Genomic DNA, 23,863 nt, shown 5'->3' on the forward strand with positions numbered 1-23,863 from the left:
GTTGAGGGTGAAAATGTGGTTAAAAGGTGTACTGTTCAAGAGTTTTCCTGTGGAGTCCGATCTTGCGGGTGTTGGAATTTCAAACCAGAAGTCCCGGCAGAATGGACGGCCATCTTGAACTTTGCATCAATTTCTCGTTATAAATCTTGTTATTACTTTTTTTTTAAGCTAACCTTACAAAGGGTGATTTCAATGAATGGAATATTATTGTACACGGAAGCGTCCATGCATTTTTGGACTCAGTTTCTTTTCCCAAACAAGATGTCCATGTGAGAAACTGAAATTTCTTGGCATCAACACATTCTTTGGTTTGTAGATATATTGATGAGATGAAATGTCTTCCAAATGCTATGTCTGAAATCTGAGTCATGGTATTTCTTTATGGTAATTTTTTCATGAATGGTGAAGTGTATGGAATGATCTCATATATACAGAAATGATGTTCACCATACATAATTTGATATGAGTAATTCAATATACAAATAAAAAAATGGCTGTTTCGGAACACTGAATCTAAGCTTTGGGGAGGAAACGTACTATTAACTCAATTTCTTTCAAATCCAATTTGAAGGTGACAATTCGGTTCCTTACTCCCAAACGCTTATCCAGGTTACATTGCAGTATAAGATGGATTCATCAAATTTCCCCAGAATATCCAAACCCTATAAATCATCGAGTACTCCAGACATATTGTTGTTTTATTATTTACAAAATGTAAAACCACAACAATGAATTATCAACCGCGGAGATTCGTAATCAAGATAATACCATATAGGTGACCCACAATCAATCATCTGATCATCTCTAGACAATCAACTCACATGCAAAAATAACAAGTACCAAACAGGATCTAGGACACCCCCACTAAGAAGGAATAGTTTCCAAGGAAAACATAGAAGTAAAAAGATCATACAACAAAGAAAGGTATTCTTCATCCTTACTGTAGATAATCAGACATGAACTAGTTCAGCTCTCGCGCCTCTTCAAGTCGCGCAAAGCCTGAGCCTCAACATTCCATTAAAACCCATCTTTACCATATCCCACCAGGTTGCTTTCATTGCAAATATTGGCATAAGCAGTCATCAATTCAGCAGCCACCAGACAATGTAAGGTTGACCCTTCTTGTTCCACATCTCCAGAGAGCGATTATCAGGGCTTGAAACATTATATGTGCTCATTTAATCATTAATTGGTTGGATGCAAAGCCTGGAAAGCTCGTCTTCAAGCATACCAAGCGAAAAAGAGAGACAGCTATGTTGAAAGACTACTCAAAGCTTACTCGGTTGGTTTGTTTTGTTTCATTGCATTTAGAAGGGACACCATCTTTGGCAGAGTGAAATCCCAAAGCATGAGCAAACATCCTCTTCGCGGCTCCCATATGCTGCTCTTTCAAATTGTCCTTCGGAACAGCTATCTCATTTCTTTCGGTTCGAGATATGCCAACCCTAGCGGGTGTCTTATCAACCAGTTTCTGTGGCTGCTTCTTCCTTTCAGGATGTGATGATGCACCACTGTCAACTTTGCTGACTTTTGCTTTGCCACATGAGTTCTCAGTTTGTCCAGGCGGGATAGTTGTCTCTTGAAAAGTTTCCAACCTCGACAAGGTACCACGTTCTCTCCTCTCCTGAATGTTCATCTGATCATTTTGCTCTCCATACTCTTCAGTAGATCTAAGGCCAGGCGCCTGATTGGATGAATTGATTCTTTGACCAAGAGCATGTGCAATCATACGGCGGGCAACAACAGGAATTGTTCTCGTCTTCTGCTGTACGGGTTCTTTTACCTCACCTTCATCCACTGAAAATATCCGCTCACGGGCAGCCAGATAAGCTGCTTCTCTCTCCTCAAGTGAGAATTGAAATGTAGGTTTTTCAACCTTCACTGGAACAAACATAAGTAGTTCAGATTTTACACACTGAAAATCTAGATTAGCAATCTAAATCCTAGTTCCTAACACAAGCAGAAAGACAATGCAACTTCACTTCTGAAGCAATATGTAGAACAGTAAGATCCCTTCCACAATCGCCTCTGTCTAGCGATTCTAAAAAAGCAAATATCACAAATGCTCTGCCAATTTCCAACAAGGCAATTCTTGCTATATGTAAATGATTCTTGCCTTGCGAGGCATGTATTACATAAATTGGTTTGGTGCATCTTGCATGATAATTTTGATTTCACCGTATTCTTTCCATATTAATCAACATTATGCTATTTCACAAGTTTGAAAATATGGACTGTTGCCAATTTTGAATAGGTAGTAGCTTAACATAAACTGTTTTGTTTTACTTACACACACACACACACACATATAAGTGCTACATGGTAATAAACTAATTGTCAATAACGTATGCAAACCATATAACAGTATGATACTTGAGTCGTCGTGCTATGAGCGCTACTAGGTAATAAGATGTAGACTATACACTATATATCAGCAGAAAGATGTACAGACTTCTGTAGCAATGACAAAGCAAATTCATGTGAAATTGCAAAGCTACCCACCAAATGCTATAAAGAAGCATTGCTTGCGTGCATTGTTCACTAAAAGTCTCCAGAAAGTAAAAATTGAATGCAATGAATATCCATTCTTTAAAGTTCCAAAAGAAAGCAAAACAGGAGATTCTAGCTAAGCCCAGCCAAATTGACCATGGCTCATAAAAAATGCAGAAAGCTCAGCCTCAATCCCCTGTTCAGGCTCATTCAAGTCTCAATATTGCTCTGACTAAGCTTGGTTCATTTTAACTTCAATAGCCTCAAGCACAAATAGTTTGGCCAGAGTTGGAAGGAAAATAAAAGCACAAACAAAAACAACTGTTTTCAGCACCTGAGCCGCATAATGGCAGAAAGGAAAAAGATACGCTGAGGGATATTGATTTAAGACCACAATTTCATCAAATTATGAACCAATTCATGCCGAATTTTCTATACCAGTAATGTTTAACCATTTTAAAGAGCTTTTAGGTAATGTAAAGAGGTGTTTTGAAATCAACTTCAAGTTTTAAATAATATTGAGAACTACAGATGTCAATTACAGATGAAGCATTTTATCAAGGTAGTCTTGGAAAACACACGACCTCCAGTTCTGTATATGTATCCTACTAATTCATTAGATGCAACATCTTAACATCTCCATGTATTCATCTTGGTCTATATTACTTGTTAGGCGTAAGGATGGTATTTGTTAGTGCATTCCAATACTTGGTAAGTAACAGTCAAGAAGTATGAAAATGTAGTTAGCATGATTCAACTGTACATAACACCTATTGATCAGCAATACTCTGAGGCAAATAACAGAAGCAACTCAGTGGCCTACATATGCTTTACTGGAAAAGAAACAATTAACCTGGGGAAGCTTCTTTTCTCCTTAGTAATTGGTGTGACATTGGAGATTGATAATCATCATACTGCCACAATAAATCACTGACGAGAATGGAAGGTCTGCATTTTGATCAACATAGGTAATTAATGAAAAGAGAACGAAGAAGGTAGTTTCAAACACTGCGAGAGCTAAGCAAGAACAGAACAGTTGCAAATACAACAAATGTAACTCGAGTTCAACAGAAATCAAACATTTTCCCAATTAGAATTTGTGTATTCAACAAAAATACAAGAACACGAATCTAAGCTCCCATAATGGTTCGCGAATATAATATAATATGCCAACAAAAATCCAAGCTAAAATTACAGTTATCAAGGGCTCAAAATCAACATAATAAAATATCACTTCCTTTTGTATTAGTGCAGCCCTTGGAGAGAGAGAGAGAGGGGGGGGGGGGGGCTCGGCGCGCAGGGGGAGGGTGATCTCAACAGACAGCAATGTAATTCTATTGACTCTCGATACATATTGACCTTTAAGTAGGACACTCAATAACCAAAGTACATGCAAAGAGACTCTGCAGACTCATACAGGAAAGCATTCCAAGAAAAGTTAAAGGGCATCAATTGGTTACACTGAGATCAAATAAGCTAACCACATTAGAAGAAATATCAGTGTAATAAAATTAATATAAGTTGTAAACATCATCTACCATCCAGCAGTGGAGCCATTAACCCACACATGTCCTCATGGCTCTGAATGTTGATCTCTTGTCCAAACTGACCAGGAACTTGAACTTAACTAATAACATAGGCATATCAGAATGGCCAAACAAATTGACAATGTTAAAAAAGATGACAATTCAGTAGATTTTTTTTATCTTTATATAGTGAGACAGTGATTTGTGAATGGAGTCAACCAAACCAATCTTGCAGTTAGAAATTCAATCCCCCAAACAATAAATGGGAAATCCACACACAAACACACGCGCGCGCGCGCGCACACACACACGCTCATATATATTTGGATAGTCAACTAAGTTTGCACTAGCCATGAAAATCTATTTCCATCGTCGAACTTTATTTACGGTCCAAATATATATATTAACATACATTCATAATATTTGTATCTCATAGTGACTCAGCCAAATTAGGATTGAATGGGTTAATTGATAGAATAAATCTCAAGCATATAAGCTCAAAATAAATTGAAAAAGGCTATGCTCTACTAATAAACTGCAACATGCTAACATGAATATGTAGAAATACATTGGCACAAACAGGTGCATATGAAAAGGCTCCATTCTATAATCATTATTCAAGCCAAACAAGAATTAAAATAACACAGAGAGACAAAAGTGAGTGATATTTGAATAATAATCTGTAGAATGCTGAGTAGAACTTCTTGTCTTTTCACGTACATTGACGTCTCTGGACAGCGTTCCAATACTAAATGTCGATTATCTCCTTCGCCAATTGATTGATGGGAAAATCTAGCACATTAAGACAATAAGTAGCACTCTCAAATGACTATTATATGGGGGGAACATTGAGATACACCAATTAGCATAAATATCCTCTGGTAAAGTACCATTGCAATAATATAAAAAATGGAAAACTATGCTTAAAAAGATACCCAAAAATATCTGCAAGACGATGCAAGAGAAGGCGGTCATACGGATTCATTGGTTCCAGCTCCAGCACACCATCTGAACTGCAGAGAACAATTTTCATTTTTAATTTTTTATACATTCCCTTAATAACACATACACTTTCCAGTCATAAACTAAAAACATTAACATTATTAATTAAATGCTCTGCACAACTTTGAGGCAAGAAAAATAAATTTTTGTAGGCAGCATTAAGAATAAAAAATGATCACCAACACCAAACATAGGCTGTTTGTATCAATGACCATTTAAAACTAAAAAGAATCCTTTTTCAGCATATTATGGCAGATATTACATATTATTATGGGTTGATTGTACCAAAATCATAAAAAAAGTGTGAAAGTTTTTCAGGAAGCATGAGGTCTCACACCATTGACCCGATAAATCCTCAATCCCATGGATTCTTCTAGTCAAACTAAGTAGACTGATTAAACTATGTGCAACAAAAGTGAACAATAGATACATCTACGCATGCCTCACGTGATGTCACCTGATCATTAATAATTGGTCCCTTTTTCCCGTGTTCTTTAGTGGATAAAGTTTTTCACTTTAGAATGAATCTTTTATGGGCCAAGATCAGCTTTTTTTTTTTTTTTTTTTTTTTCCATTTATTGGGGAAAAAAAATTGACATTTTTTTTCGTTTTCAAACTATGAAGTGTACTACGGACATTTAACCAATCAATGGGACATAGAGCTAATAGGGTGGTTGTACTATGTATCACAAAACATCAAGCAAATTGATCGACACTATTTTAATGCAAAAAGATAAAGCAGCCCAATTAAATGGAAAACAGAAAAGAAATCTTTTTCTTTCCTTTCTTTTCTAAATCATCATTGCATAAAATTATATTATCTATGCAGTGATAAAAACACTCGTCTTCTGTAAATCTTTGTTGCTAGATCTGGTATTCAAGAACAGAAAATTAAAATAGAATGTGGTATAGAATGAAATAATCACTCCTAATATAATGTTTGGTTGGAAATTTGAGATGCATGAATGTAATGATCATTTCCATTATAGTATTTGAGTAGTCCAGTTCAAATGTAGAAATGAAAGATGTTTAATTTTTTCTAAGAAAAAAACTTCTAAAAAAGAATTAAACTACTTTTTTTGTCCCGGTAAATTAGAATTAAACTGCTTTTTCATCAACGAATTTGAACAATACTTACTAACTTTTGAATAAAAGATGGTCATTCGTAGACTTCCGATCATATAAATAATGTCAAAGCTTTCTAGAAATATAGATTTAAGAAGATAAACACAAGATACATACATAATAGATATTACATAATACATTTTTATACATGTAAGTATTATATTTTATATTGTTCCTATAAAATAAATATGATAGCCCTGGTGCCTTAGGTCTAGGGTACTCCTATTGTGTGCAAATCCTTGGAGTGGGGTGTGCGAGTACCAACTAGGAAAAAATAATAATAAAACAAAACAAAATAAATATGATACAAGTAATATATAAGAATTTCCTGCCTTCAAGAAACATACCTAAAAGGCCACAATATCAAGATTATGTCAATGAAATTTAAACATGCCTAAATGGAAACAATATTAAATCACATAAACGCTATGCAACATACCTAAAAGACAACAACATCAACATCACATCAATTCAATGTAATAATAAAATATAAATATATGTTCAATATATAAGCTAACAGCTTCTCGTTACATTTTAACCATCCCCCTTATACGCAATACAGCTCTAGACAACCCCAAGGGGTTGGCTCAAGTAGGTAAGAACTTGGCCCTGGCGCCTCAGGAAGCATCAGTCTAAGGTTCAAATCATTTTGGGCGCAGACAATTCCTTGATGGGGTGTGTGTGAGTATCAACTAGGGAAAAAAAAAATACAGCTCTAGACCCATCTCACTCATACACATGGCTTTTTTTGGAACTCTTAGTAATTATTTGTGTCGCCTTTTCATCATCATATTTTTCTCATTCAATCTTGCCAAATAATTTTACAGCGAGGTTAATCCATTGACCATTACCAGACTTTCCGTTCTACAACCCATATGTGACTCGTTTGCTTCTTTTGCAAGATTTGTTCCCTAACAACAATTTAATATGGCTGCAATGTGAACCTCATATAAGTTGTTACAAGCAGCATCATTTTTTTAATCAATGCAAGTCAAGTGGTTAGGCAATCGACATTGATTGTGTCAAATGAATGTCAATCGTCACTCCATCACATTTGTCTATCAAAATATTGAGCTTGTTCATATTGATTGCATGGATCTTTTTCTCTAGATACATAGTACATGTGTCAAAGACACTTCCACATTGGACCTTATACAAACAGGAATACCAGGAGTTTTGGAGTCATCAAAAAGAGAATCGTTGCTTGTTAAACAACAAAAATATCTTAAATTTTTGTACTGCATGCCAAATGCTCCAATAGAAGGGAATGGTTTGATTCGATTTAGTTCCGTTGCACACCTAGTTCACTTAGGACGCCACAGCTTGTGGACGGTTACGACCTTTATAATCTTAACCTTTTGAGTATCGCTGTTAATAACATTAGAAATTCTCGAGAATTTTTTGAGCTGCATCGCAATGGACAGACTGAATTAATCATTGATTCAGGAACAACTTTTACTATACCAAAAGTTGACTCATTGATGTCACTATGTGCGATTTCACCACACTAGGGGTGACTTGTGGGGCGATTTGAGTTTTGTTAGGTTGGGATGAAATCCTTTCTGGAAATTGCAAGATTACCAAGAATCTTGCTTGGTGGGGAAGTGAAGTCGGCAGTTCCTCACCGAGGACCATCGTTGTATATTGACGGGGAGTCTGTCGGAGGAAGGAAGTCAGTCATTTCCTCTTGTTTGGTCGGAAGGTTTGATAAGGAAGTGGAGAGCTGTGATCGTGTGCAAGAATGGGCAGCGCGGGCTTGGAATACGACTTGTGGAGTGGGGGTAACACCGTCATCCGATTCACTGCTTCTTTTCCGGTTTCCTTCTTAGGCAGAGGCCAAACGCGTGTTGAAAGAAGGGCGACAACAGTGGGGTTCTGCAACTTTTGAGGATCGACATGTGGTCCTTCCGTGTTGGGTGTTGTGGCGTTCTTAGTGATAAAGGTCTCAAGCAGATCAGGCTGTTTGGCCTCCCTTTGCATCTCTAGTGTCATGCTTTGTTCGTCGAAGTGGGAGAGCTTTGTGGTGGATACGTGAGATCTAATGTGGATGAGACTAGGGATGTTGAAAGCGTTCAGATAACAGTGAGATCCGGCCGTGAATGTCCAAAGTTCGTGTTTATTAATGACACACCTTTTGTTACAAGGTTGCGATTTGGGAAGAAATCTCGCCGGAGCTTGTTCCTTCAACGGAGAGTCTTGAAGGTAGTGACGGATCTCATCTTATGTTGGAAGAGAAATGGAATGAGATTCTTAGTAAAAGGAAAAGAGGGGGTTCTCGAAATTCAGCAGTGGCTGAAGGATCGCGAAATTCAGCAAGCAGTGAAGTACATAGGAGGTAGAAGACGAAGTGATCTTCACGCGCCGGCCAAACGCGTCGTTGATGAGCAGAGAAGGAGTACACGTGGAGATCGACGGGGTGCTCCTCCTGATTCGGCCTTATCCTTATCTCTTGATGATAAGGTAGGGGAGGATTTGTCTTTTTGGGCTAAGGATGGCAGTGTGATGGGCCAGAAGATGTCTAGACAGGCTAGGACTGGGCCTGGTCTTAATATTAGGCTCATTCAGCCTAAACCCAATAGAGCAAATTTTGGTTCTGGGCCTTTTCGACGGGTACAAAAAAGGCCGCTTAAATTCGGGCCACGTGGGCGGACTTAGGTTGGGCCTATTAGATCTGGGCCTAATAGAAGGGTGCGAAAACGGCCAAACTCTTTATTTGTCTCTTTCCCAAACACCAAACCTGGCCCTAAGCCATTTAAAGAAGTACAAGCCCATGCTAAGCCTTCGACCCATTTGCTGAAACCCGAGCGGAGGATGATGGATGTCGGTCGCCATGGATCTCGGTGGACTCGGAATGAAAAACATAAATGGGTTGCACGAGCTCACACTTCAATTTTAGGTTTGACTTCTGATCATTCTCAAAATGCTCTCTCTACTTCTACTTCTTCTTCGGGTGGAGAGGTGAATAATAAGGATGTTGTGGACGATGTTTCGATTTAACAAAGGGGTCTTTTTGGGTCTTCAGGTTCATGGTGTGATGGGTCAGAGTTGGATGTCTCAAAAGCCATAACTGGGAGTGTGGGTTGTTTCAATGGAGTGACAGCTTGGGTTGGGAAAGATCTGCACTTCAAGTTTAATAATGACTTAGCTGTAGCTCTGCTTAAAGAGCTTCGGCTCTTTGCTACGTTTGAAGGTTTGAACAGTCAATCATCTGCGAATGAGGTGATTTTGTCAACTGAACATGATGATTCGGAAACGGAGGGGAATATGCAGTTAGGAGTGGTTAATGTTCCTTCTCAGCAACACTGTTCTAAAGATTCTTTTTCCGGGATGGATTTTGATCAATCTGAAGTGGATTTAATGGAACCTTTGGCAGTTGTACGGCCAGATTGTATGGAGACGACCATTGATCTGGGCATGGAATGGGTTATCGAGAATATTGGAGCAATAAGTGAAGCATTGGGTGTCTCTTCAGAAGGGTACGAGGAACAAACCTTGTCTATTCTTCACGAAATTGTTGCAAGAAATGGTAGTATGAACCTAATCGTGGCCCAAAAGAAATCAAAGTCAGAAATTCACATCGAAAAGGCGAACAGGAAGTGAAGAATCTGATTTCTTGTGTTAATTATGACGGGAAGAATGGGACGACCAAAGAAAGGGGAAGAACCAGAAGTGGTAAACCGGGAGGAGGAGGAGAATTGATCGTTTTCGGTTCTACATGAAGCTACGACTTATAACATGGAATGTTTGGGATCTAAATGATCCGAAAAGAAAAAGAGTTGTCAAGGTAGCTTTGAGGAAGTGGAGTGTTCATGTCGTTTGTTTACAGGAAACTAAGATGGCTGCTATCACCGTTGAGATTGTCAGGAGTCTTTGGGGAGGTAGGTTTGTGGAATGGGAAGTGCTGAATGCAACAGGCACTTCAGGTGGTATTCTTCTCATGTGGGATCGTAGGTGGTTATCAAGTTTGAATTGTTGGAAGGGTATTTTTTCTGTGTCTTGTTTGTTTCAGATGGAGGAAGACAATTTCGGATGGGTGTTTTCAGGTGTTTATGGGCCTGTTACTGATAGTGATAGACCAGTCCTGTGGGAAGAGCTTTGCTATGTTAAGGATTTATGGTCATTGCCTTGGTGTTTAGGTGGGGATTTTAATTCTGTTAGGTCCCCATTTGAGAGGTCCACAGGGGGCAGGTGGTCCTCAGAAATGACCATGTTTTCAGAATTCATTGATAGTAATTTCCTCATCGACCTACCATTGGAAGGAGCGGCCTTTACTTGGTCTAATGGTAGGGAACCGGTTACTTTTTCCCGGTTGGATAGATTTATGATTTCTGGGGCGTGGGAAGAGCATTTCCCAAATGTCTTTCAGGCTGTTCTGGTTAGAGTAACATCTGATCATGTGCCTTTAGTTCTTGATTGTGGAGATTTGAGTTCTAGACGCACTCCTTTCTGCTTTGAAAACATGTGGCTTAGATCTGAGGACTTTCAAGGGAAGGTTCAGTCTTGGTGGGAGGAAGCGAATTTCACAGGCTCTGCTAGTTATGTGTTAGCTAGAAAGTTTCAGTTTCTTAAAACTGAGTTAAAGAGGTGGAATAAAGAAGTGTTTGGGAATCTTGAATGGAAGAAGAATAGAGTTCTTACTGATATTGCTGAGCTTGATCGTCTTGATGAGGTGGGGCAGAGTGGGGAATCATTACGCTCTAAAAGAGCCTCTTGCCAAGCGGTTTTTGCTGAGATTGCTCTTATAGAGGAGATTTCGTGGCGCCAGAAGTCTCAAGCTTTGTGGTTAAAAGATGGGGATCGTAATACAAAATTCTTTCATAGACTTGCCAATGCTCACAGAAGATGTAATCACATCGGGCGTATCGGGGTCACTGGTTTTGAGTTGTGGAGGGAGGACGAGGTGTGCGGGGGGATCATTTATTTTTATCAGCAGCTTTACATTAAGACTTTGGATTGGAGACCTACTCTTGATGGTCTTCCTTTTAATTCTATTTCTGCGTTGGATAGTGATAGGATTGAGATTCCATTCACGGAGGAGGAAGTGCTTAAGGCACTTTCTAGTTGTAACGGGCACAAAGCTCCGGGGCCAAATGGGTTTACTATGTGGTTTCTTAAGGAGAGTTGGGAGGTGGTGCGAGCTGAGGTGATGGGCATCTTTCAGGATTTTTATTCTCATGGCACATTTGAGAAATCACTGAACGCATCTTTCATTGCTCTCATTCCTAAGAAGGGCGGTGCCTCTGATATTAAGGACTTTCGGCCAATTAGCTTAATTGGATATTTGTATAAGCTTATTGCCAAGGTTCTTGTCACCAGGATGAGTAATGTTTTGGATGGTCTCATTTCAGAATCACAGAATGCTTTTGTTGGTGGGAAGCGGATTTTGGATTCTATTCTTATTGCAGGAAAATGTGTTGACTCTAGATTAAAAAGTGGGGTTCCTGGCGTTTTGTGTAAGCTTGATATCGAGAAAGCTTATGATCATGTTAATTGGAAATTTGTTCTGTATCTGCTTAGGAGGATGGGGTTTGGTGACAGGTGGATAAAATGGATTGAAACTTGCATCTCGTCAGTTATGTTTTCTGTGCTCGTGAATGGTTCACTTGCGGGTTTTTTTGCTAGCTCGCGTGGTCTGCGACAAGGAGACCCATTATCGTCTTTTCTTTTCCTTATTGTCATGGAAGGTCTGAGCAGATTAATGAGAAAAGCGGAAGATTTGAGTTACATCAGGGGTTCAGTGTTGGCAGAGATGTTGAACATTAGATGCAGATCTCCCATTTGTTGTTCGCAGATGATACTTTGGTTTTTTGTGATGCTGTACTTAGATATTTGAGGTGTATTCTTGCTTGCTTCCAAGCGGTTTCTAGGTTAAAGATTAATGTTGGAAAGAGTGTGCTTGTCCCAGTGGGGGATGTTCCAGATATTTCCTCCTTAGCTGTTGTCCTAGGGTGTGGAGTTGGTGCTTTTCCTCTTCCTTACTTAGGATTGCCTTTGGGAGTTTCTTCTACACGAGTTAGGAATTAGGATCCAGTGATTAGTAGATAAGAGAAACAATTAGCAGGATGAAAAAAGCAGAATCTATCTAAGATGTGGGGGGGGGGGGGGGGGGGGGGGGGGGGGGGAGTCACACTTATTAAGAGTACTCTCTCATCCCTTCCTACCTACTTTTTATCTTTGTTTCAAATTCCATGCTCTGCTGCTGAAAGGATTGAAAAAATTCAGAGGGATTTTCTTTGGAGTGGAAGGGGAGAGGAGTTTAAGTATCATCTTGTTAATTGGGATCATGTCTGCCAACCGTTGAGGTTAGGCGGGTTAGGCATTCGAAAAATCGTCACTTTTAAATGTGCTCTCTTGGGAAAGTGGTTATGGAGATTTGGAAAGGAACGCCATCGTCAGTGGAGAAGAGTTGTCTCGTGTCATTTCGGTGAGGAGAGTGGGGGCTGGTCATCTCTTCCAGTCACTATCACAGGAGGTGTTGGTGTGTGGAAATTCATTCGGAAGGGTTGGGATGTTTTCTCCACACACATTAGATTCAAAGTTCGTGATGGCAGACATGTCCGTTTTTGGGAGGACCTTTGGTGCGGAGATCAGTTGCTGTCTCACTCCTTTCATAGACTTTACAGTATTGCAGCCAATAAGCATGTCTACGTGATTGATTGTTATCAACTTGATAACAATGGAGTTACGTGGGATGTGCGGTTTAGGCGCCCCTTTCAAGATTGGGAAATGGAGAAAGCTTGTGTTTTTTTGGATACGTTGTATAGGCAGAAGGATATTGGCAGAGGGTGTGATGATATTTTGTGGGTTCCTTTAGCTCATGGTAGGTATGGTGTCCGATCCATGTTCTTGTGTTTGTCCAATTTCGTTAGTCACGAGTTTCCTTGGAAGTCTGTTTGGCGTTCTAAAGCTCCTCTTCGAATCGCATTCTTCGTTTGGACTGCCCATTGGGAAAGATTTTGACATTGGACAATTTGAGAAAGAGAGGCAACATCATTGTTAATTGGTGTTGTTTATGTAAAGCTGATAGTGAATCCGTGGATCATATTCTTTTGCATTGTCCTGTGGCAAATGATTGTTGGAGCTTTACTTTTTGCATGTTTGGCGTTTTTTGGGTAATGCCTAAGCACTCCTCACAATTGATTAAGGCTTGGAGAAGGTGTCTTGTTAAAGAAAAAGCTCGTGATTATTGGAGGATTGTTTCACATTGTGTCTGGTGGTGTTTGTGACGTTAGAGAAATAATAAATCCTTTGAAGGAAAAGAATCGTCTTTAGCTAATTTAAAAATTCATATTCTTTGTTCTTTGTTTTGTTATGTAAGAGGAAATGCATGCTCCTCGATTGATGATTTCTTTGATCTCTTGGATTCTATTGGTCCTTAGATCTTTTTTCTTCTTGTATTAGGGACGCGTTCCCCTTTTAAACATTTTCTAATTTATTTTTACTTATCAAAAAAAAAAAAAAAACTTTTACTATACTGAAATCATCTAATAACATAGATGACATGTAAATTGGTTGGTGAAATAAGGTTCCACCAATTGATAGTTGGGAATTTTGCATAACAGATATCTCTAAATAACGAACATCTCTTTCCAATTTCGGAAAAGGATGATTTTATTTCATGACTTTGGTCTCCGCTTCTAACGGAATTTGTTATTGCCTTGCTTTGATAAGATCTAGCAATGTGCATCCATATAGGGAAATCATCAACGAGGACTCAATGTAGGACACGATACGTAATAGATATGACCACTGCAGGAAGACCAATTTAGTTATATATATATCAATAAATTAATTATCTAGTCTTATTACGATGGACATGCCTCTTTGTTGATGATTTCTCCATATAAGCACTCCACTTCTACCTCATCAAAGCTTGGTATTAACCAATTCCATCAGAAACTATGATTTCTCCATATAGGTACCACTACTACATCATCAAAGCTTGAAAGAAACCAATTATCAGAAACAAAGACCCAGATATTCTCATAGTAAAGGAAAAACCTCATATCCATAAATTGGAAAGAGACACCTGGTGCATAAGAGATATTGCCATGCAAAATCAATTATCATTCCAGTCTGTCCATTGCAACACATCTCAATCACTAAAGCACCACATAATGGCACAATGGAACAAAATCAGACTATATTTGTTTGTAAGGAGTCGTAATTATCGTGAGCACAACCAGATATAATACATGTAGCTCTCGTAAATGTTTCAGCCTTGTCATTCATTAATATAGAAGTTTCTCTATTGTATGTACCTAGAGAAAAAGATCCATCCTCGTAGTCTAGTCTGTGAACAAGCTCTCTTTTGGTTGACAAATGTGATGGGGGTGATGATTGACCTTTAGTGCCTCAACCAATGTTGTTCACAAAACTACTTGATTGCACTAATAAAAAAAAATGGCTAGGAAGCACGGACACGCCAAAATGGGCGAAGAATCCGTGTCGGACACGGACACGCTCCGACACATGTCGGACACACCAAAAAACGTGTCTGGAATTTTTTTTATTTTTTTTATTTTTTGGACACGGCTCGGACACTCCGCGAACACACGTGTCTGGAAATTTTTATTTTTTATTTTTTATTTTTAATGCTGATATGTTCTGTTTTTGTTTTGTACTACCCTTTTGGTATTGTAAATGGTAAAAGTCCTAGGTCAAATAATGGATGGGAATAGATGATAGTACACTGACTGGTTTTTGTATCTTTTTTGGGGACTAGCCTTTAGGTTTTTGTGAATGTTAAGTGCTAACAGTAAAGTCCTGAATGTTAAACAGTCATGAATGTTAATAGTCCTATCTGTCTATGCTTTTGTATTTGGAGTAAAGTTGCAATGATGATTAAATGATACTAGTTATTATTCTAATGTCTTGTTTTTTATTTGGTTTTATAACTATGCAACATTGTTCTTTTATAGTTTATTAGTTATAAGTTATAATTTGTGTTTTTTTTTTCATCGTGAGATTGATGAAAAATAGTAACACTCAGTAATTTTTAAAGTACTACATCACACACACACACACACACACACACACACATATATATTATTCGCTGTATCCGTGTCCGAGTCCGTATCCTAATTTTTTTGGATTTGCCGTGTCGCCGTGTTCGTGTCATGTCGTATCCGTGTCCGTGCTTCTTAGAAAAATGGGCACCTATTGGTTGCAACAACTAATACGTTCGCATGGCAACCATATTAAATCGTTAACAGAATGGTAAATGTAATAACTGGTGGGGTTCCAATGCTCCTCTAGTTCATAACGAACTCTGTTGGTAATAATTGCTCGAGGTTCACCAAAATGTTGGGGTCAAGCAATTGAGAACCGTGGTGCATTTTGCAAAAGATGTAAACGAGTTGCATTTGGCATGTAAAATGGAGAATCAAGTGACATTCTATGGACTAATCTTGCCATAAAACCATTTAGCTCTTAGACTGAATAAAAATATATATATAATTATGAAAAAGGCAACAATACCGTGTGTAGCAACAAGATGGGTGTAAAACTATTTTGCGTATAAGAGGGATGGGTGAAATGTAATGAGCAACTATTTGCTTATTTATTGAACAAATGATTATGTTTCATAGCTATGTTTACATTTCCTTGGTGTGATCTTAATATTGTTGTCTTTTAAGTGCATCTCTCTAAATCACAATTCTTAAATACTATAACTTTATATAGACCACATGCTAAGCTAAAAATAGATAAATAATAAGTAACAAGCTGGAAGGGAAAGCGCTTTTTTGAGCTTTTAACTAAAGCAAAAAACTAGAAATGTACAAAAATAAGCAAAGAATCGTGTGCAAATGAAACTGAGAGAGGCAAGAATGCACTTTGGGTTGACATATAGAAAATTAATAACGTTTGACCATAAATTTGTGCACAAGGGTAATTAAACCGGCAGGAGTTCATTAGCAACAATAATAAATAAACAAACAAATATTGCACAGGGGTGGCTCCAGAACCCTTGAGATCCTATTTGAGAGTCATCAGCATAAAACTTTGAAAAGACTTAAAGCTCTAGGTAAAACAAACCAGTTCTCTGGCTGTGTACTCTTTACTTTACGATTTGATGATTTCCTAGAAATTTCATGTTGCTAGAGGTCATGAGGTGGAGACAACCATTAGTATTTCCTCTGGTTAGTAGTTTGCGCCAAGTAGACAACGGATTAGCTTGTAATTTATTTCAATAGTCCCATCTTATTTGGGAAAAAAAATTTCAATTTCACACTTCCTCTAAATATATATATATATATATATATATATATATATATATATATATATATATATATATATATTTAAAGCAACTCACACCCAATTTCTGGACACTTGGACACTATAGCAATTTCCCTGCACTCTAAATTGTGGAGGTTAAGTGAATTCACCTTAAAACGCACCCAAACCCAAAACACACTACCAAGCCCATGTAATATAGCTCCCTGGAACATGCAAGCTTGAATCAGAAAACACCACAAACTAAAGAAGAATGTGGTTGGTATGAACTGCGATATAATGCAAAGGTAAGACTGTCTTTTCTAGAAAGGAAAATTGGTTGCAGAAAGGTGAGATTCTTTCTTTCATAAGCACAAGAAAGCTGACTGATAGACCTGCTTTGCCATCCTCATCTACCCCAGAATTTCTTTTTTCCCACGGTCCCCTCTATCAGGTAACTCAAAAGAAACATATTTATTGACATAAGGGAGCTACAGGACTACTTTCATCATTTCATATAAAACTACACAAATAAGAGGAGCCATGTCGTTTGTAGGATGTAAACAAGCCAAAGTACAAGTACCAAGAAGTTTGAGCTAAGCTTGGTGGATTAAGGGTGGCGCACTGATGTTGGAGACTAACTCAGCTCAAAAGTTACAACTAAGGTTCAAGCTCAGCTCGGTGGGGCAAATGATCTATTCAACATTGGTTCTACTTGGAAGCTTCAAAAGTTAAAACTGGGAGGGGAAAAGAAGGTGATTTTCATAAGGCAACAGTTTGTTTGAGAATTCAATACTGGATCCTGAGCCTTGGTATGTTATTGTCTGTAGCTTTAATGCAAAATAGTGAAAAGCAAAATTGTATGGCTTTCTGTCATAAAGAATGCTTTTGTAGCAAACAAATTATCTTCAGCAATATCCACAAAATCCTATGAGTGCAAAGGTACCTCGACCTCGTATGATCCTGTAGGAAATTAACTAAGGCTTCTTCCATAGAGAGAACAAGGTGCTTGGAAGGAAGATTGTCCTTAATAAGAAAAGCCAATTCTTCAACCTGCAGTTTGGTGACATTATTGTTAAATATAGAACCAAGGGTTCAAAGTAAAATTATATCCAGGAAAAAAGATCAGAAGAAATCCTAGAAAATTAGAAGCAATATGTAACTCCTTTAGAGAGGCACCGTAATGTTCATGCAAATATCATATAGTAATTTCCAGTACATTGCGTTAAGTTTTATTGCATCTGACTAGACACGAGTTGTAGCGGTCACCAAAAAAATTAGGTGAGGCTGACATCATGTGTTATAGATCAATAAGTAAATTCAGAAGACAAAACAATGAAGGCCAAGGAAATGAAACAGCGAAGTTTAAGCAACCTTTGCATTTCTAAATAAAATAACCATGATAAAAAATACAAATTGCCTGTACAAATATCCGTTGAGAACTACGTTAAACTGTCAACAAAAAAAAGAAGGATAAAAACAAAATCAACAGAAATAAAAATAAGAATAAAAGAAGAAAAACAATCAGAAACTAAAATATCCAAAACAAAGCAAAAGTAAAACAATTTCCAAATCAACAACTTCTTTCTTTTTCTTTATTTTTTCTCTGTGGGGTGAGGGAGGAGGAGGAGATACAGATGTCTTTACCACAGTGGTTTGATTTGAAATTAGTAAAATAATCGAACAATTAATAATCCTTATCTCTATAGGAGAACACTTGCATTCTCCTTTTTTGCACATGCAGCTAGTGTGACGAAGGTATGTAAGATAAACAAACTTGCATTCTCCTTTTCTGCACATGCAACTAGTATGAAGAAGGTAGGTAAGATAAAGAAATATTAATTCCTCTTTTACTATTTTCGGTTAAGATAAAATGAGAACCTGTTGATTGTATGCATTCAAAAAAAAAAAAAATCTTTTCCTTTTCTCCCAGCATAATGCAACAAGTTTGACATTCAATGGAAAATATGTAGATTTCCTTTCATATTGCTTCTCTTTAAAGTTATTCTTCTCCTTTTCTTAAAGACTTGCCCCTTATGGAGTTTGGACTCATAATTATCCATAAAAAAAATGCTGTTTGTGGCAACATTCACAATACAAAAATTAAACAAAGATTAGCATCCTAAACAACCCTATTTCAACATGCTCTAGATTCCTCTATTTTATTTTCCATATCTACAAAAGAAACTACGAAGTGGGAAGCTGCCGACTACCAAGTGGAAAGCATCGCCAGTGGCAAACCATGTCGTGCAAGACTGGGATTTACCGGATTCATTCATTAGGAACGATCCATCCTCTTCTTCTTCTCAGATGAACAGTGCTCTGCTCTACAATCAGAGCATCATTCCTCTGGGTTTGGTGGAGTGAGAATGCTTTAAGTATGTGATGAGCGGGCCTTCAATGACTTGGATTTCTATTTGTATTACATTTGGGCCTAACATCCTGTTGGGCCTTCTTGTTACTGTTCAGTTTTTCTTTAAAATAAATTGATTTACCCTTTCATCAAAAAAAAAAAAAAAAAATTCCATGCCCTCATAGAAATATAAATTAAAACCTTTTTCTCTGCAAGATCTACATATTCTCATCATCCCATTCCACCCCACCCCATATGTGTGCACACCACCAAAAAAAAATTAAAAAAAATTTACAGGGATAAGATCTAAGAAGTATGGACACAGACATGAGGCACGGACATGATACGACAAGTATATGCCAACAAGTCAAATTCTAAAAAGGTAGGAAGCATGGACACAGACATGAGGCACGGACACGATACGACAAGTATATGCCAACAAGTCAAATTCTAAAAAGGTAGGACATGGACATAGCGTGGACATGGACATAGCGGGGACATGGTTAATATAAATATAAAATTTCATTTATATATTTATTGAACAAGACAATTTTAGAACTTTAATTAATTTATAATTTCTCTACTAAAGTTGCATGAGTTAGGAGAAGAAGTTATTTGAATAACAAAAGGAATATATTATATTATATATGATATTACTCTCCTATCTTGTCATTATAGTTATGTTCTTGTTCATTACATACTGTGTGACATGTTTAATGACAAATTTTTAAAGAAAATAAGGTTGGAGACTTTTGATGTATGTTCTTAACCATGTTTTTTGGACTGTCATGTGTTCGTCTTACATAAGACGAAGAGCATACGATGAGTTGATCAAGAGTCCGGAACATGTCGACCAAGTGTCCAAAATAATAGAAGTTATTTCTAAATGATGGACTTAGCCATGAAGTGTCGGTGTTCAACACAAACATGACACCTTCGTAGAAATGTCCGTGCTTCTTAGGACAATATCAAAAGAATGGAAAAAGAGATGCAATGTAGCCAACCCCATTCATATGGGATAAAGGAAAAAATGATGATGAGAGACAATTAATAGCTAGTTAAAAGTGGTTTTTGTGTGCATGACAATTTTTAAAAGAAAAGGGGAGGCTGGCAATACTTTTTTACATAGTTATTAAAGGCACGCCTAGGCTCCAAAAACCAGGCTCACGTAAAGTTCTCACGATGTGCTTTTCAGCTAGGCTCCAGGTTCAAAAAAAGCATGCCTCTTATTTTTTAATCACTCATTATATTCATTCATATCATTTTCTTTGTACTTCTATAAGAATTTGAATTTACATATTCTACAGCCAATTGTGGTCATATTCCATGGATCACATAGTTTAAACTAATAAATATTTGACTGAATTCATACGTTATTTAACTACTTATTTGACTGAATTCATAAGTTATTTAACTAATTACATTAATGTGCCTCGTGCTTAATTCTTGATTTGTACCATAATATAGCAAATACTTAAATTACATAATCATTGTTTTTTGTTGTTGCACAATTATAATGGTATTTGATTTAGTTACCGCATATGCCTATTAAAAGGATTTATGTACATTTGTTTCTATATTAATATTTAATATTTATTTCTATTACAGATTCACCTTACTTTAATCAACATCACTCCTTATGTTGCGCTTTGCACTTAGGCTCCCAGGAAACCTTGGCGCCTTAGTGCACCTTGAGCCTTTATAACTATGCTTTTGTGGTACGAAATATTTCACAATTCCTTCAATGAGGTAGCAGAAATGAGAATATTTATACGATTAGTAAGCAATATAAAAATTCAAAGAATTAAAGAATTGGATATTTGGTGGGTTGGTGTGGGGAGTGGTTCAAGCTAAAAGTAAAAGAGACATGAGGCAAGTTATTGAAAAATATGTTTACTGACTTAAAAGGAATATGTTGGAACGAATGCAAAGCAAGATATGAAAATTTATATTTACAATAATTAATATGTATGACACAATTGACTATTCTATTTCCTTGGACTGGCAGATACCACGTAAGGCAAACACCAGCTGGATACTGTAACTTTATATAATTAAAGCCGGAGAAGGAGATATATAAACATATATATAAAGAAAGAGGGAGGGAGTTTATAAAATTAGATGAATATAATGAGAAGGAAGAAGATGTGCAATTCCCAAATAAAAAATTGAAGAGTAATATTTGCCTACTACTCCTTACCGCTGATGTTTTGTTTTAGTGAAAAAATAAATAAAAAGATAAAAGAAAAATAATCTACTTCGTAGTGGGTCCCACTACTACCAAATGGTATGATATTATCCAATCAGCTGTAAGGAGGAGGATCCAATCATATCATGATACTCTTTTCTTCCTTTCTCTTTGTCCTTAGTATTTCAATTATTCATTTATATTAAGTAACATTGCATTCCTAATCCAAAATAGTAGGGACAATTGCCCCCACTGGACTTTTCTGTGATAAATGTGCCCCCACTGAGCTACTACAAAATTCACAAAAGACAATAAAAAAAAATAAAAAAAAATAAAAACTTCCAAAATTCAAAAAGAACCCTCAATTTCTAATTCATTGGCCCTACATAATTTAAAATTTAAAAAAAAAAAAAAAAAAAAAAAAAAAAAAAAAAAAAAAAATCAAATTTCAGAAGAAACCCTCATTTGGTATTTATTATTTTCGTTCAAAATTTCTTATCATATTAGTGTTAATGGTTGCCCCCTCTGGAAAAAATTTCTGGCTCCGCCACTAAAACAAACTATAAAACATATTCCCTTGTAAGCAGAGCATTTTACCCGCTAACTAGTCATTTTCCTTCTATTTTAAATTTTGATGCACCTTTTTTAGCTTTTATAAACGAGGACAAACATTCATATTCATGTATGTTGTAATATTCAAACTAATTATGGAGATTTTAATGAAAAAAATATTGAGAATTGAGAATCTTAATTCATATAGCAACCATTTCATTGATACTGCCCACAAGAGACGTAATTTCAGCATTGTCAATCAGCTCAAGTGTTTTGGAGATTCAATCAAATTACAGTAGTGTAAGTTAGAGACCATAAGAAAGCCCCAATTTTGAGGTACCAAATACAACTGCTTCTAAAGACAAGGGTTTTAGAACGGAAGTACGAAATTACTTACCATTGCGAACCAGGTCATGTTCAAATTACACCATACAAGTATAATGCAGTAGTGTAAGTTAGAGACCATAATAAAACCCTAAATTTGAGATACCAAATAAAATCCCTTCTATATCGATAAGAGTTGCGGAGAGAGAGTTCAAAATTACTTACTATTACGAACTGGATCATGTTCAAATTACACACAGCGATACCAATATTCATACAAGTATAATGCAATAGTGTAAGTTGGAGACCATAGCAAAGCCCCAAATTTGAGATACCAAGTACAATTGCTTCTACAGATAGAGTTTTAGAAAGAAGAAGCGAAATTACTTACCATTGCGAACTCGTTCGTGTTCATTCTGATGACGTTGAAGGGTTGAAGACGCTGTGCAGAGGAAAACACCTAATTAGCTCCAATAGATTCTGGTGTGTAAAACCTAGATTTCAGAATGTCTGTCTCCGTCCTCAACCGTGCGTCAGTTTATTATAATTGTACGTATTGAAAGGAAAGGCTTTAATGGAAATCCTCCTTTGAGAATATGTGCAAGCTATATCATCATCCAATCAAAGTCAATTCTAGGTTCGATTAGCATAAACCCGCGAACCAAACATTCCTCTATCTCCCGACCTTGAAGGTTGAAGGTTAAGTCTCGGGTAAGTGTGTGAGGTTAAGGAGTAGAGCTACTTTTAGTATAATATCCATTGTTTGAGGATACTGAAAGTGCTCTACTCCTTTGTGGGGTTTTTAACTACACATTTTTCACTAACTTTTCTCTTATCCTCCATGTATACAGTATAGTGATATCATGTGTCATCTTATGGTTCTATTTGAAAGGAGGAGGACCAAGCACTTAAAGGCATGTTTAGTTTAATTTTTAGAGATTAATTCTAAAAAATTCATAGAACACAAAATTATTTTGAAAAGAATAATAAAAGATAGTTATATGAAAATAATTATTTTTTTAACTGATTTTTTAAAAAATAATTGTAAAAAATTTACAACTTGTTTAGTTCAAATATATAAAAATTATTCTCAAGAACTTAAAAAATTAGTTGTAGATAACTATAAAGATAATTCTTCAAAAAATAATTCTTTTTTTCTAAATCAAACATATCAAGTTTTTGTAACATTTTTTTTTTTTTATAAAACAAATAACTATTACAAAAAAGGGAACCAAACATAATCTAATATATATATATATATATAATTTGTTCCCACAAATAGCACATAGGAGTATAACTTGGGCAAGCCAACCAAACCTAGACCAATTTTCACTGGGCAACCATATTTACAATTATAGTTGGGTTTGGGTTGAAAAATCTCAACCCGAACTTAATTGAAGCTGGGCTTAGTTAAGGTATTAGTAACTGAGCCCAACTAATACTCGAGCTTGACCCGATTTTTCAGAGGCTCGGAGGCTCGGGTAACCATTTTTATAAGGGTAAAGTGCACTAATACCCCCCCCCCCCCCCCAAACAAAACTTTCTTTTCTTTCTCAATAAACACCCCCCCCCCCCCCCCCCCAAACTATTCCAAAGACATTTAACCCTTTAAACTATTTTACTTATTGCAAATGTTAAGTCTGCCATTAGAAATTTGACAGAAATGAAGGTACGCATGTCACGTGAGGGGTTCACAATTTTAATAAGACAAAATTGACCCTACAACAGTGAAGGAATAAAATATGTATGATATACATATATATATATATATATATATATAATGTTGTTTTTGATGACCAGTGTTCACCGACTACGTGGAATCTGATGTGGCTGGACGCGTAATCCCTCCATATCTTCCTCTTCATTCCCTCTCAACTATCTCTCTCGTCCATCTTTGCCCATGGCAACAGCGGTGTGAAGGAGCTATTGTATTCATGTCGGTCTTCAAGAAACTTTGGTCCCGAAGAAGGAGTCGGTGGTGTCGGAGTTAAAGGACATGTCGCCGGTGCTTCACTTCCGATGAAGTGGCCCATAATGGTCTGCAGTTGCCGGATCCAAGAGGAGACCCCATCGTCCTTTCCGCCACCT

At 36.9% G+C, this 23,863-nt stretch overlaps 2 protein-coding genes across 8 annotated transcripts in view; one reads left to right on the forward strand and one right to left on the reverse strand.

Annotated features, from left to right (window-relative positions):
- The window catches only part of LOC132314161 (uncharacterized), a 17,852-nt gene extending 17,734 nt beyond the window's left edge, over positions 1-118 (forward strand). The window contains exon 9 of the mRNA XM_059813057.1: positions 27-118. Within this exon, the coding sequence (XP_059669040.1) occupies positions 27-118 (92 nt within the window). The remainder of the gene's footprint in view (positions 1-26) is intronic.
- A 557-nt stretch (positions 119-675) lies between these two features.
- LOC132311595 (uncharacterized) lies at positions 676-22,619 on the reverse strand. 7 transcript variants are annotated; one of them, XM_059809589.1, is made up of 6 exons: positions 22,167-22,618; positions 17,311-17,411; positions 4,952-5,029; positions 4,737-4,808; positions 3,344-3,438; positions 676-1,881 (listed from the first exon to the last, which is right to left on the reverse strand). In XM_059809589.1, the coding sequence occupies exons 1-6, from the start codon at positions 22,188-22,190 to the stop codon at positions 1,265-1,267; spliced, it is 987 nt and encodes a 328-aa protein (XP_059665572.1). In that variant the 5' UTR covers positions 22,191-22,618; the 3' UTR covers positions 676-1,264. The 7 variants fall into 7 exon arrangements, with proteins under 7 accessions (XP_059665572.1, XP_059665571.1, XP_059665574.1 ...); XM_059809588.1 differs by having other exon boundaries at positions 17,305-17,411; XM_059809591.1 differs by lacking the exon at positions 22,167-22,618 and adding an exon at positions 21,849-21,852.
- Between the last annotated feature and the right edge of the window lie 1,244 nt (positions 22,620-23,863).

This window comes from Cornus florida, unplaced genomic scaffold (assembly GCF_030987335.1).
Source record: "Cornus florida cultivar Cherokee Brave unplaced genomic scaffold, ASM3098733v1 CherokeeBrave_3.0.0_Hap2_Chr06, whole genome shotgun sequence".
Taxonomy (NCBI): domain Eukaryota; kingdom Viridiplantae; phylum Streptophyta; class Magnoliopsida; order Cornales; family Cornaceae; genus Cornus; species Cornus florida.